The 14,528-nt window shown below is 50.8% G+C and overlaps 3 protein-coding genes across 3 annotated transcripts; 2 read left to right on the plus strand and 1 right to left on the minus strand.

The window, feature by feature from the left end:
* Positions 1–1,120: 1,120 nt before the first annotated feature.
* On the plus strand, positions 1,121–3,781 carry PRRC1 (proline rich coiled-coil 1). The gene is made up of 8 exons (XM_078621916.1): positions 1,121–1,217; positions 1,591–1,719; positions 1,826–1,965; positions 2,116–2,218; positions 2,292–2,454; positions 3,202–3,306; positions 3,383–3,485; positions 3,572–3,781. Exons 1-8 carry the CDS (start codon positions 1,121–1,123, stop codon positions 3,779–3,781), a joined length of 1,050 nt encoding a protein of 349 aa, XP_078478042.1.
* A 792-nt stretch (positions 3,782–4,573) lies between these two features.
* Positions 4,574–9,101, plus strand: LOC144738917 (serine palmitoyltransferase 1-like). The gene is given in 16 exon segments (XM_078621918.1): positions 4,574–4,627; positions 5,136–5,243; positions 5,318–5,412; positions 5,505–5,541; positions 5,543–5,599; positions 5,763–5,835; positions 5,901–6,033; positions 6,123–6,252; positions 6,622–6,711; positions 6,873–6,980; positions 7,108–7,203; positions 7,523–7,619; positions 7,722–7,776; positions 8,054–8,171; positions 8,288–8,376; positions 9,008–9,101. Coding segments are annotated over 16 exon segments (1,434 nt in total).
* A 1,133-nt stretch (positions 9,102–10,234) lies between these two features.
* LOC144738916 (protein crumbs homolog 1-like) lies at positions 10,235–13,351 on the minus strand (the record flags this gene model as incomplete). The annotated part of the gene is given in 10 exon segments (XM_078621917.1): positions 10,235–10,456; positions 10,560–10,676; positions 10,678–10,687; positions 11,364–11,419; positions 11,422–11,482; positions 11,614–11,875; positions 11,878–12,474; positions 12,551–12,716; positions 12,785–13,119; positions 13,193–13,351. Coding segments are annotated over 10 exon segments (1,985 nt in total), but the record flags the coding sequence as incomplete, so codon positions are not given.
* Between the last annotated feature and the right edge of the window lie 1,177 nt (positions 13,352–14,528).

The raw sequence follows: 14,528 nt of genomic DNA on the forward strand, positions 1-14,528 counted from the left end.
TGTGAATGTCCAACTAAATTTATCAGAAGTCCCTGAATCTTCACCCAGTGTTCACACGGTTTGGTTTGTTACAAACGGCAGACATGTAGTTATGATACAGGACGTCACACAGTACTGTACGTGATTTCATGTTGAAGTACTACATGATGAACAACCACAGTGACCTGAACAATCAAATTCTCCTTGAGAAATTGTTCATCCACACATCCAAGTGGAGGAAAATGAACCCTCTTTTCCCTGAGTTTAAAAAAGACCTTCTCAACGCTCTGAATATCATTGAGGGGAAAAAAAAATCACTGTCCGTTGTCAGAACTTATGAAAATTTGTTAATAATTGAGGAAACCCAGTGTAGTATTATTCATTTAAAATGTCTTTTTATCCTTCATTTATTTTATAATTTACGATAATAAACGATATTTTACTTATGTCTCCGACTAAGTGCGTAATTATGCAGGTCACTTTCATGATCTCCTATGCCTTGTTGTTTGTGAACGATATTTTTTCAACAACAACAACAACAACAACAACAACAACAACAACAACAACAACAACAACAATTATTATTGTTGTTGTTGTTGTTATTATACTGGATTATGCGCACTATGGTAGGAGATCGTGTTCCGGGTAGAAGATCGGGTACACTGCCAAACGCTCCTCTGACGAAACTCTCGCCTGAGGAGACGTGGCAGCATGTGACGTCATCAGAGGGCGCCGAGACGGAGCTGGTCCAGTTCACGGTGAGTCGCTTGTGTTCCGATCACAGAAAACAACAAACGGCGTTCTCTACCGGAGTCGTTCGTTTTGTGACGTCATCGTCCGTTCAGTGTGTTTGTACGAGTGAGACTGAAGAACCGGAACGACGAACAAACGGTACCGGTGCCACGGAATGCACAAGTGTGACGTCACGGAAAGAACGTTTGACTTTCACTAAACTGAATGAATGAGTGAATGAATGAATGAATGAACCAGTGAATCTGGTTTATGTGAGTTTGAAACCGGTCTGTTAGGGAAGATAAGACTGGAGGCTGGCTCCCGTTCTAGGTCCTGGTCCTGGTCCTGATCCAAATATTGATCCTGTGTCTCCTGCAGTGGACAGAGGACGGTGGAGGACGTTCCAGAGATGATGGAAGAAAGTGGGATTGAGACGACTCCGCCCACCAGCCCAACTCCACCTGTGGGCGGGTCTGAGCCGGTGGGTGCCACGCCCCTGAGCCAGAGTAAGTACTGCAGTAGTACACGTGTCAGATGTGAGTACTGTAGTAGTAGCTGAAGAAGTACTGTAGTAGTAGTTGTTGTAGTACTTTAGTAACTGTAGTAGTGGTCGTAGCTGTACTTTAGTAACTGTAATAGTAGTTGTAGTACTTGAGTAACAGCAGTTGTAGTAGTACTGTAGTAGTTGTAGTAGTACCATACAGATGTGTTTCTCTGATTCAGGTGGGTCCAGGTCTCTCGCCCCCCCAGGAACCAGCTCTGCCTCCATTAGCCCCGCCCCCCTGCACATGCTGCCCTCTCCCCCCCTCTGTCCTCAATCATCACCCACTCCCCCCTTCAACCCCTCCCCCCCACTTCCTGCCCTAACGTCCCTGGGAGCCTTCGGTGGAGGTGTGTCGGCCCCGCCCCAAGGACTGCCCGTGTCCAGCTTCACAGGATATGACATCACACGGGGTCACGCTGGGCGGACGCCACAGACACCTCTGATGCCGACGGTCTCCAGTCCAGGTCTGTGTGCATGTATCTGCGTGTGGTGGGGGTCAGTAGACCAAGTGTTTTGGCTGCTGTGGAGCAGCCCCCCAGCAGCAGAGTTCACATGGTGTGTGTCTGTCAGGTGTGGTTCCTCCCCTGATGGTCCAGCAGCCAATCAGCGCAGTGGACGTCTCATCTCCCATCACGTTTCCAGAGGAACAGGATGACCCTCGAGTGTCTGCGGATACCACGGCTGGGGGGGGCTTCTGGGGCTTCTTTAAGGTGTGTGTGTGTGTGTGTGTATGTGAGAGAGAGAGAGAGAGAGAGAGATGCATGTATGTGAGACACACACTGTTCCGGAATGTATTTGTATTTGTTGTAATACATGAACAATGAAATGTGTGTGTGTGCATGCATGTGCGTGTGTGTCAGGGCGTGGCTGGGAACCCCGTGGTGAAGACGGTCCTGGACAGAACCAAACACTCGGTGGAGTCGATGATCACCACCCTTGATCCTGGAATGGCTCCGTACATCAGTGAGTTCTTCTGCAGAAGTAGACGTCTGCCGGCGTTCACGCGCTCATGCGCTCATGTGCTGCTGCTCTGCAGAGTCGGGGGGGGACATCGACATTGTGGTGACATCAGACAAAGAGACGACTGTTGGTGCTGTCAGAGACGCCTTCCAGGAAGTGTTTGGGATGGCGATGGTGACTGGAGAGCCCGGTCAGTCCAACATCGCCCCGCAGCCGCTGGGGTACGCTGCCGGAGTTAAGGTGGGTTCACTCACTCACACACACGGACACGGTGTGTCACTCACCGTCAGCAGAAGCTCTGTCCTCAAAGCAGCTTCAGTGAAAGGTTTGTTCTAGAAATTTCACTGTTATTAAGCTTCACGTGTGACATGAACCAAGCTTTACTCTGACATCAAAACCCCACACCCAGGACCCCCCCCCCCCACGACCCCTCCCTAGCACTTAGGAAAGAAATGACCCCAAGCTTTAAGGTGAACTGTGTAAAAATTGGCAGAATACCGACATCTAGTGGGAAATAAGTGTAATTACAACACACAAAATTCAGCAGCCGGGTTGCCAGGTTTGTTTCCCTCTGCGTCAAGCGATCAGTCAGCACCATCCATGTCAAATTGGATGAAGTCATCTACTTCTCCATTACTGACTCTACTTTTTGTTCTTCTCTGGTCATTCTACCTCTGTGGTTTAACTGCGGGGCTGTGAAGCTGCTGCTGTAGGACTTACAGACTCCACCGTCTGTGAATAGAGATCGTATCTGGCAACTCACAATGCACCAATCGCTATTGACTTATACATGTAAACATAAACACACTGACGGACCCATCAAAAAATATAAAATAGTTAATTCACACTGCATTATACTTGTTTTTCAGGAAATGCTACACTCTCATTCTGTGCCCCTCTGAACACACTGTGGACGTATAGCTTTTAATAAAAATAATCCATAGTTCACCTTTAATGTGTCTGTGTGTGTGTCTTTGTCTGTTCAGGGGGGCTCAGGAGCGCATTGACAGTCTCAGACGTTCTTCTGTGATTCATGAAAAGCAGCCAGTCGTTTCTTTGGAGAATTTCATCGCTGAGCTGTTTCCTGACAAGTGAGACACCGACACACACACACACACACACACTGTGACCTGTGACCTGTGACTCTGTTCCTTCATGAACCTTCAGGTGGTTTGACATTGGCTGTTTGATCCTGGATGATCCTGGTCGCTGTATCCGATTGGAGGTCTTCACTCAGGCCACGCCCATCGCTCTGGAGCACGTGCAGCAGGTACCGACTGGTCTTCAGCCTCGTCTCCTGGAGAAGGACGAGACGTCAAGAACATGTCTGTGGTCTGACTTGTCTCTCCTGTGTAGGCGCAGGCCTCCACCCCCCCGGACTACAGCCTACGATGGTCCGGTCTGTTGGTCACCGTCGGCGACATCCTGGAGCGCAGTGTCCCCGACGTCAGCAGGACGGACTGGCACCTGGCTGTGACGGGGATGACACAGCGGCAGATGATCCACAACGGTGCCAAAGCTCTGGCCGGGATCTACAAGCAGCAGCTCACATCCAGGACAGCGTGATGAGTCATGGACATGAGGACAGAATGGTGGGGGAGACCGACGTCCACGTGTCCCCTGAGGACAACCACATTCTTGTGTCCTCAGAGGACCACCAGCTCCACGTGTCCTCAGAGGACCAGATCTGATTTTTTTTCGACATTAGCAGGTCCTCGGGTCGACACGTACCGTGTGTCCCAGTATTCGAGTATGACCGGGACCATGTGCAAGGACTGTTTGAGTCATGTGATGGTAATGGTTCTGGTCCAACACATTCTGTACCAGCTGATGAACTTGATCTTCGTGCCTTTTCCAAGCGATGAAACTTTGACATCATGTTGAAAGTGTCTGCTGAAGAGTCACCTGATCATTGGCTCACAAACAAACAGGAAGCTGGTTCGAGTTTGGAGGTGTTTGTGGTGCTCTGGTGAGTTCAAGTCCACCATTGATTTGTTGTCCAGATATTTGACATTTTAATAAACGGACCTATGTGAACACAATCGAACTTGAAGGCCTCAGTGCTTCTCTGACCAACAATTCAGGAGAGACTAATGTCTTGTAGCCAGTAGGTGGCACCACCACCGGATTGTCAGTGAGTGTGTGATGGCGTGAAGAATTCAACGTCTTTCAAACGCGACCGTGATCGTTCTTGTATAGTCGTCGACCTTAGCTACATTTGATCCTCTAACTCTATTTGATCGTCCGCAGTCATGTCGACTGACGCTGGCATGTGATTGGATGAAAACCGCAGCTCGGTCAACTGCTTTCCTGAGGTCCGTGAATGCAGCACTGCTGATGACGTAGGAGCCAGCAGACATGGCGGCCGGGCAGCAGTGGGTGCTGGTGGAAATGGTCCAGGCGTTCTACGAGGTCAGTGCGTCCGACGGCAGCGGCTGCAGCCCGGCTTCTATCCGGGTTCGGTCCGGTTCGTTCAGGAAGTATCGGTGTCTCGTCCAATCACCTGACCATGAGATGCTTCCGCTACTCTCGTGAATGGCGACAGGAGCGTAAGGAATGCGGAAGTAGAACATGTTCAAACGTAGCTACAGCAAAAGAGTTGAGTCAGTCAGTGCCGGTGTTCTTCTCAGGAACGAACCGCTCACACACCGACCGACTCAGTGTTGAGAAGCAGAACGTGAATGTGTTTGTTTCATGTGACTTCACAACGACGCGAACAAACAAACATTGGGATCGGGTTACAGTCACGTGACAGTCACATGTTCACTGGATTCACCCAAATTAAACGACGAACACGAGCTAGAGCTAACAGACAGCATCAGTCAGTCAGAGGCGTTTATTGCCCCACGCGTTTACCGTGTGTGTGTGTGTGTGTGTGTGTGTGTGTGCGCGCGTGTGTGTGTGCGCGCGCGCGCGCCAGGCTCCAGCCTATCATCTCATCCTGGAGGGAATCCTGATTTTATGGATCATCAGACTTCTATTCTCAAAAACCTACAAACTGCACGAGACCTACAAATTGACAGAGAAGGTGAGACAGAGCCTGTGTGAGTTTCATCGACTGCCCTGTGTGGGCGTGGCTCACTGGTCATGTGACTGTTCCAGGAAAAGGAGGACCTGATTGAGGAATGGCAGCCAGAACCTCTGGTTCCTGCTCTGTCCAAGGACCATCCCTCCTTCAGCTACGACGTCATCACCGGGTAAAAACACACAGGAGCCCCTCACAGCTCTTCCTCAGCTGACTTCCTCAGCTGATGTCCTGCTCATGAACTTTGATGAACGTGTGTTTCAGGCCGACCAGTCACAGAATCACTATCAACGGAAAAAAACTGTATCAACTTTGGTTCGTTTAACTTCCTCGGTCTCCTGGACAACGAGCGTGTGAAGGTGTGTGTGTGTGTGTGTGTGTGTGTGTGTTTGTGTGTGTTTGTATGTATGTGTGTGATGGGGGTCACTGAGCTGATCCAGTGGTAGTGCTACAAATAGTACAAGTTGGTGTGATCATGTGATGTACCTGTGTGTGTGTGTGTGTGTGTGTGTGTGTGTGTAGAACAAAGCTCTGTTGTCTCTGAAGAAGTACGGCGTGGGAACATGTGGCCCGAGAGGATTCTATGGAACGTTTGGTGAGAACGTCTCCCGAGTGGAACCCGTTCTGCCGTCAGGCGTCTGATGCCGACGTGTCTCGCAGACGTTCACCTGGAGCTGGAGAGTCGTCTGGCAAAGTTCATGAGGACGGAGGAGGCCATCATCTACTCCTATGGCTTCGCCACCATCGCCAGTGCCATTCCAGCCTACTCCAAAAGAGGAGACATCATCTTTGTGTGAGTCCACACGTTCACTCAGAGACGGTCACCGTGGTTATCATGGTGCCAGACACGCCTAATATCAGCACGTCATCTATGTGAATCAGGGACGAAGCTTCCTGCTTCTCCATCCAGAAAGGACTGCAGGCATCCCGCAGCTTCATCAAGTACTTCAAGCACAATGACATGGAGGATCTAGAGCGGCTGCTGAAGGAGCAGGAGATGGAGGACCAGAAGGTGGGTCAGAGGTCATCAAGGTGGGTCAGAGCTCCACAGCATGGGTCAGAGGTCGTCAAGGTGGGTCAGAGCTCCACAGCATGGGTCAGAGGTCGTCAAGGTGGGTCAGAGCTCCACAGCATGGGTCAGAGGTCGTCAAGGTGGGTCAGAGGTCCACAGCATGGCTCAGAGGTCGTCAAGGTGGGTCAGAGCTCCACAGCATGGGTCAGAGGTTGTCAAGGTGGGTCAGAGGTCCACAGCGTGGGTCAGAGGTCAGAGGTCCCTAAGGTGGGTCAGAGGTCGTCAAGGTGGGTCATAGGTCCTTAAGATGGGTCTTGACTCGAGAACTTAGTCGAACCCTCAGTCATTCTGAACCTGTCTGTGTTGTAGAACCCTCGAAAGGCTCGAGTGACCCGTAAGTTCATCGTGGTCGAGGGTTTGTACATCAACACAGCCGACGTGTGTCCTCTTCCTGAGCTGGTACCTGCACCTTCATCTGATCCTTTCTTCTCCTGCTGTGACTGCAAACAACATGGTGTGTGTGTGTGTGTGTGTGGTGTGTGTGTGTGTGTGCGTGTGCGTGCGTGCGTGCGCGTGTGTGTGTGCGCGTGCGTGCGTGCGTGTGCGTGCGTGTGGTCCAGGTCAGACTCAAGTACAAGTACAAGGTACGGATCTTCCTGGAGGAGAGCATGTCCTTTGGAGTCCTGGGAGATCATGGCCGGGGGGTCACGGAGCACTTTGGGGTCAACGTGAGTCGCTGAGACCACAGCTGGTCACCTGACAGGTCACAGGTCACCTGACAGGTCAGCTGACAGGTCACAGGTCAGCTGACTGTCAGAACGTGTGTGAACGGTGATGATCTCTGTTGATCTGCAGATCAATGACATCGACCTGATCAGCGCCAACATGGAGAACGCAGTGGCATCTGTCGGAGGGTTCTGCTGCGGACGTTCCTTCGTGATCGATCACCAGGTGAACAACAGGAAACCCGCTTCCTCTTCTTCATTCCTTTTTTTGGTTCGTTTAAGAGCAGCTGAACGCACAGTGGCGCCACCTACAGTCCACCTACCGTCCCCCGTCTCCTGTCTGGACCGTGGTTCCCTGGACCGGTGCAGCGGTTCTGGGGGGGACTGGTGCAGCAATTCTGGGGGAACCGGTGCAGCAGTTCTGGGGGGACCGGCTCTGGGGGGGACCAGTTCTCTGGGGACTGGTGCAGCAGTTCTGGGGGCACTGGTACACTGGCTCTGGGGGGACCGGTGCAGCGGGTGAAGCTGGTGTTCCTGTGTTACAGCGTCTGTCTGGTCAGGGTTACTGCTTCTCCGCCTCTCTACCACCAATGCTGGCAGCCGCCGCCATCGAGGCTCTGGACGTCATGGAGGAGGATCCAGGTGGGTTCTCCTGGTTCTCAGATGTTCTCAGATGTTCTCCTGGTTCTCAGACGTTCTCAGATGTTCCTCTGATCTGATCTGTCCTTCTCTGCTTTGTTTCAGGCATTTTCACAGTTCTCAGGGAGAAAAGTCGACGTGTTTATGAATGTTTACAGGGGTGAGTGGGGTTCTACTGGTGGGGGGGTGTCCTGGGTTTCTCCTGGGGGGGGGTTCTCCTGTGTGCGGGTTCTCCTGGGGGGTGTTTCCGGGTGGTCTCCTATGGGGGGATCTCCTGGGGTGGTCTCCGGGTGGTCACCTGTGGGGGGGTTCTCTTGTGGTTCTCCTGTGGGGGGTCTCCGGGTGGTCACCTGTGGGGGGGGTTCTCCTGTGGGGGTCTCTGGTCGGGGGTCTCCTGACGTCAGTTGATCCAGTCTGGTGTCTGGTTCCTACTGAAGGACACGGGGCCTGAGGGTGGTGGGCGTTCCGTTCAGTCCAGCCGTCCACCTGCAGCTGGAGAGGAGCCGTGGTTCCAGAGAAGCTGACGTCAAGCTGCTGCGCTCCATCGTGGACCAGGTGAGTTCTCTGGTACTTCGGGCCCTGAACAGTGTGTGTGTGTGTGTGTGTGTGTGTGTGTGTGTGTGTGTGTGTGTGTGTGTGTGTGTGTTTTCACGCTTCCATCTGTGTGTCAGTGTCTGGAGCAGCAGGTGGCGCTGACTCTGGCTCGGTACCTGGACAAAGAGGAGCGTTTCCCCCCCGCCCCCCAGGTGAGTGCACGTGTGTGTGTGTGTGTGTGAAGAACCCTGTTGATACGATTCATCCATGATTTGACAACGACTGGATTCGATACCATTCATGATGAGATTCAAAATGACTCCTCACCAACCTAACCCTGACCAAAGTCCACATCGGGTTTGGAAATATCAGCTGTCCTCTATCCTTTTTCCTGTGAAGGATTTGATTTGTGATTTTCTACAAATCAGACCAATAAATCCAACTTAAAAAGAAGATGAAATTCACTCAGACAGGATTTATTTCCTGATATACTCTAATAATAAATCCATTCCACAGGTTTTAATCTCATTCTCTATCCACTCTGTCTCTCGTCATGTCAGTTGTTATGTTGATCGTGCTGCTACGTGGTAGAAATGTGTTAATCACTGGGTGGGTGTGTGTTAAACTGAACGTGTTGATTAATGACTAATGATTAATGACAGCTGATGAACATTGAAGCCCCCGTCTGTATCGGACCACTGATTCACATCGGTCAATACATCCCGTGTGTGTGTCTGTGTGAGAACATTGAAATCCTTCATGTCAGCTTGTAATGTGTCGTCAATGTTGCTGCACACAATTGTCTGGGTGAATATTGATGTGTGTGTGTGTGTGTGTGTGTTTTTGCGTGCGTGTAGCATCAGAGTGGTGGTCACCATTGAGCACACGGAGGACGACCTCCAGACGGCCGTGTCGTGTATCCGGGAAGCAGCTTCATCTCTCCTCCGATGACCGGTCAGGGTCAGAGGTCACACACACTGCGTTCTGTGAGATGGGACGAGGTTTCATCTCTGTCACACGTTTGTTTCTGTTTGTTCTGCTTCTGGACCAGTGAGTCGTTCTCCCTGTCATCAACTCATGCGTTCACCATGACCGGGTGAATGTGTTAATGAGTGGATGTAACAGCTGCAGACATTCACGCATTCAGTTTGTCGCAATAAAAGCAGTAATATCATTTGTGCTTTGTTTTACTTCTGCGATAGATGGATGATGGATGAGTGGATAGATGAGTGGATGATGAATGAATGAATGATGGGTGGATGGATGGATGATGAATGAATGGATGGATGAGTGGATGGATGTGAATGAATGGATGGATGAATGATGATGATGGTTGGATGATGATGGATGAGGGTTTTGAATGAAGTCAAACAGTCAGTGAATAAACGGTGTTTCCCCACGGTAACAAACACCATCGTCTGTGGTCTCTGATGGTCCTCAGACGTGATTCGGTTCTGGACGCAAAGTCCTTTATTGTTGGTTCCCATGACAACACATGGAAGGTTGTCACTGAAATGACGTCATAGACAGTGTCAGAAGAAAAGGTTCCATTCAATGTACAATCGATTCAACATTCAGACGCGAAACCATCATGATTACGAGCTCACACACACACACAGAACAGTACAAATGTTTCTGGAGGATCTTCTCCGGTTCCCTCTGGTCTCTGAGGACCAACGTTAACTGTCGTCATCAAAGCAGCAAATGATTTCGCTGCTTTGACTTCTGACCTCTTGAAATGGTTTGTAGGCTCAGCTTTCCTGGACGTCAGCTTGTCCAACACCTGTGACCCACGCGGCGGTGTGAAGCTTCAACCTGAACCAGCTACTTGAGATGCATCGACATCTAGTGGCAGCAAGAGAAAAGTGGTTCACTGGTCACAGGTGTTGTGTGACTGGTGGAGCGGTCTGACAGACCTGTGGCTCCGCCCCCCAGCAGCTGCAGTCTGACACACCTGTGGCTCCGCCCCCAAATGTCGCAGTCTGACAGGCTTGTGGCTCCGCCCCCCGTCGGCTGCAGTCTGATAGACCTTTGGCTCCGCCCCCGGCGGCCGCACTCTGACGGGCTGTGGCTCCGCCTCCCTGTCAGATGAGGCGTTCCTCAGGAGGAACCTTGAGCATGCTGTCCATCTCCAGACGAGCTCCAGCCAGCTCCTGAGCGCTGGGGCTGTACGCACCCTCCGACTGACGCTTCTTCCTTGCTGTTAAGATCATGAAGGTCAAACCAACGATCAGGATCAGGAGGCAGAAGCACAAGAGCGGGATGGCGACCACCAGCCAAGGGACACCCTGTCTGTGTGCTTGTTTCTATGCCAACAGAGACAACGGCTTCAGTTTGTCATGAATGATCTGAACAATGTCAATGAATAAAACGTCACAAAATGATGTCAGAGAGTAAACAAACACATACATTGGTGTCACAGATGGCGCCGCTGAATCCAGACGGGCATTCACACAGGAACATGTTGAAGCGATCCAAACACCGTCCTCCATTCCGACAGGGATTAGACTCGCACTCATCGATCTCCCAGCTCGCACCTGGCACACAGGAAACAGGAAATACAGAACACGGACACAGAAATACAGAACACTGAAACAGGAAACAGGAAATACAGAGCACAGAAATGGGAACTGTAGAACACCGACACAGGTGTCAGTACCAGATCTTCTTCCCGGAACATGACCTGCTTCGCATCATAGTGCGCATGTGCTAATAATGGCAAATGCGTAGAACTGAAGAACGTTTCGGACCCAGCATTCGAGACCTGATCATGTTTGATCGTAATGCCCATGCACCAATATTTGCGCAGAACAGAAACAGTTTCTCTTCAAATCCCCATTCAAGATCCGTTAAGGAGGCAATTCATCAATAAAAATGTTCAAATGACAAACCCTCACTTTTGCATGTTAAAATTAAATTAAACTTAGCATCTCAACTATCAAATACACCACAAATACAAAACTATGTAAACTCTACATTTATTTACAAAATATAAACTATTTTCGGACTAAAGATTTATTTGTGCATTTTTGTTCTATTTTCGCTCTGTATGAATATTGTCTGTCTAAATTTTGAACAAGCTGTTAAAAAAGGTCCTCTACTGTAAATATTATCCATGGCTGAAAACCCTGCAGCTGGTGCATGCGCACTCGGGCAGAAGATTAGGTACTGACAACAGGAAATACATAAGGCAGACACAGGAAGCGGTGGTACCTGTGTCCTGTGAAACCCGGCTTACAGGTGCAGTTTGCGCCCCACAGACCGTCACTCTGCAAACGCCGTCGTTGTCACACTGAACGTCTTTGCCACACTGTTTCGGAGGGTCGTCCCACCTGCGTGTGTGTTTTAATTCGTTCACCATGGACGTCACCTGGTTCTCTGAGTTCTGTTCTAGTAATACGTGGTTCCTACCAAGTTCAATGAACGAGCGAACACTCACAGATATGAACAAGTGAATACTCACTGGCACAGGGGCCCGATGAAGTTCTTGGGACAGATGCAGGTATACGTGTTGACTCCATCCTGACAGACGGCGCCGTGTTCACACGCATGTTGTTCACACTCGTTTATGTCGTCTGCGCACAGAGCGCCCTCATATCCTTGGTCGCACTGACACTCGAACCCGGCCAAGAAGTCCAAACAGCGTCCGTGAATACAAGGCTGAGACGCACAGTTGTCAGCGTCGATGTGGCAGCGCTCACCCTCCCCACCCGGCACCCAAACTGGTTGAAGAGGTCCTGGCACGTGGCTCCATTTGCACATGGGGCGGAGTCACACACGGGGGCACCACTACAACCCAACTGGATCTTTGGTTTTCCTACTAAATGGAACTGAGACGGCTGTGGGGCTTCGTAACTGTCCACAAAGGGGAGGTAGACCCCGCCCACCCTCACCGCGCCCAGGCAGCCAGTGAAGCTCTCGCCAACAGCCAGGACGGTTCCTTTGTTGTTGAGAAAGCGGAGACTTCCTGAGCGCTCTGGGACGCTGCTGGCGTCCGTGATCCCATCCACAGTGACGACCCAGGATGACACCTTACGCTGTCGGTCGGCCATCGACACATTCACACGGTGCCAGCTGCCATCGGCCACTCGGCGCTTTCCGGTGAACGTCAGCATCTCAGCAGTATTCCCGGAGTGGATCTCCACCCGGACTGACGAGTCCAGCAGGCCCACCACCAGCAGGTCAGCGCCCCCGGAGGCCCTCAGCAATACTGCGTTCTCAGAACGGGTCCGCAGTTCCAAGTAGATGGAGGACACTGGCTGAGCTAGAGAGCCGGCGGCACTGAACTGAGCAGGACTGTTCTGGAACGTGGCGTTAAACAAACCTGCAGGTCGACACATCAACACCATTTGGTGTGCATGTGTGCATATGTGTGCGTGTACATGTGTGCATTCTCTTACATTCGTATCCGTCAGCCAGGTCCACGCACTGACCGCCGTGGGCACAAGGGTCACTGACACACCACACACGAGTCTCACATGTCTTTCCTTTAAACTCGTGTGGACACAAACAAGCGAAGTCGTTGAAGGTGACGGTACATTGTCCTCCGTTCTGACACGGCTCCACCTACAGAGGATGGAAAGGTGAGTCATATGACCACATGTTGTTCATGTGTTGTGTAATGTGTTTCCCACCTTACAGGTGTCGTCACTGATACAACCCCTCTCCACGTGTTCTGCATCATTTGGGAAATACACGTTGTCCTTGTCGGAGCTGTTCCAGGCGTCCACGTCCAGGTGCACCGAGTCCAAACGGAGGTCCTGGAGACAACCTTTGTAATGCCCCCCCCAAGGACCAGAGTCCCAGTCTCCTGGCAGTCCCCCGACATAGGCCTGATCCTCAGGGTCCACGTTAACCTCAGGGATCTCTCCGATTCTGTAGCGAAGACCTGCATGCTCAAAGATCACCTGTCGCTTCTGGACCTCCACTTGCAGAAGTTGCTTCTCGCCGTTGGTCACAAATATGGGCGCTGTCAGGGGGGCGCTCATGGGCAGAGAGCTGACAAATACCCTCCCCATACCCAGGTAGACTGAGAAGAAGACTTCCCCCCCAAATGGCCTCCTGAGCTGAAAAAAGCAGCCCATCCAACTTCAGTGACCTCAGGAGGAAGGACAGTTTGAAGTTGTCCCCGTGACTCTTACGGACGTCGTAGGAACTGAAGCTCACCAAGTCCTCGTGTCCGTACGTCCAAGATGGAAATTCTGTCAATCAGCAAATATCAGCAATAAAACAACGGGATCAGAAAAGATCAGTGATCATCAGATGCGACCACATCCTCGGGAACAACCTCAACCAGCCAAGGAGCCAACTCTGGTTATTGGAGACTCTATTTTGCGGCACGTTAAGTTAGCGACCCCAGCGACCATAGTCAAATGTGTTCCAGGGGCCAGAGCGGGCGACATCGAGTCAAATTTGAAACTGCTGGCTAAGGCTAAACGTAAATATAGTAAGATTGTTATTCACGTCGGCAGTAATGACATCCGGTTACGCCAGTCGGAGGTCACCAAAGTAAGTGTTAAATCGGTGTGTGATCTCGCCAAAACAATGTCGGACACCGTAATTTTCTCTGGTCCCCTGCCAAATAGAAGGAGTGATGATACGTTTAGCCGCACATCTTCATTCCGTCGCTGGCTTTCGAGGTGGTGTCCCGATAATAATGTGGGCTTCTTAGACAACTGGCAGCCATTCCGGGGAAAACCTGGTCTCATGAGAAGAGATGGCATCCATCCTACTTTGGAAGGAGCGTCTCTTTTATCTAGAAGTTTAGAGAGTTTTCTTAGCTCGCCCCCCAACCTGACTTCCCAGAGGTGAGATCAGAATGCAGAGCTGTAGTCTTACACACTACTCTGCGCCTCTAGGACAGTCACCCACCCAGAATCCTATAGAGACTGTGTCTGTCCCCCGACCACCCACATATAATAAATATAAATCAAACAGGCGTGGGATCTCCCACAATAACCTAATACAAATAAAAAACACCAACACAGATCCACTTAAACAGAAAACAATTAAATGTGGTCTCCTCAATATCCGATCACTGTCATCCAAAGCACTATTAATTAATGAACTCATATCCGATCTGGAACTCAGCATGTGCTTTCTCACAGAAACCTGGTCACGCCCTGATGAATATATCAGTCTAAATGAATCCACTCCGCCCAGCCACACTAACACACACATTCCTCGAAACACTGGCCGCGGAGGAGGTGTCGCAGCCATCTATGACTCTGCTCTACAAATGAACCCCCATGGTAAACCCAGATACAGCTCCTTTGAAAGCCTAGTTCTTAATCTTTTACATCCAATGTGGAAAACACAACAACCACTAGTAATTGTTATAGTGTACCGTCCACCAGGCCCATATTCAGAATTTCTAAA

Source organism: Lampetra planeri, unplaced genomic scaffold, assembly GCF_965212315.1.
Source record: "Lampetra planeri unplaced genomic scaffold, kcLamPlan1.2.h2 scaffold_1223, whole genome shotgun sequence".
Classification (NCBI taxonomy): Eukaryota; Metazoa; Chordata; class Hyperoartia; order Petromyzontiformes; family Petromyzontidae; genus Lampetra; species Lampetra planeri.

Bases quoted from the DNA above. Each gene is read 5' to 3' on its own strand.
- PRRC1 (XM_078621916.1), top strand. From the start codon at position 1,121: ATGATGGAAGAAAGTGGGATTGAGACGACTCCGCCCACCAGCCCAACT. The intron at 1,720-1,825 runs GTCTGTGTGCAT...TGTGTCTGTCAG, and splicing joins GCCGACGGTCTCCAGTCCAG to GTGTGGTTCCTCCCCTGATG. The intron at 1,966-2,115 runs GTGTGTGTGTGT...CGTGTGTGTCAG, and splicing joins GCTTCTGGGGCTTCTTTAAG to GGCGTGGCTGGGAACCCCGT.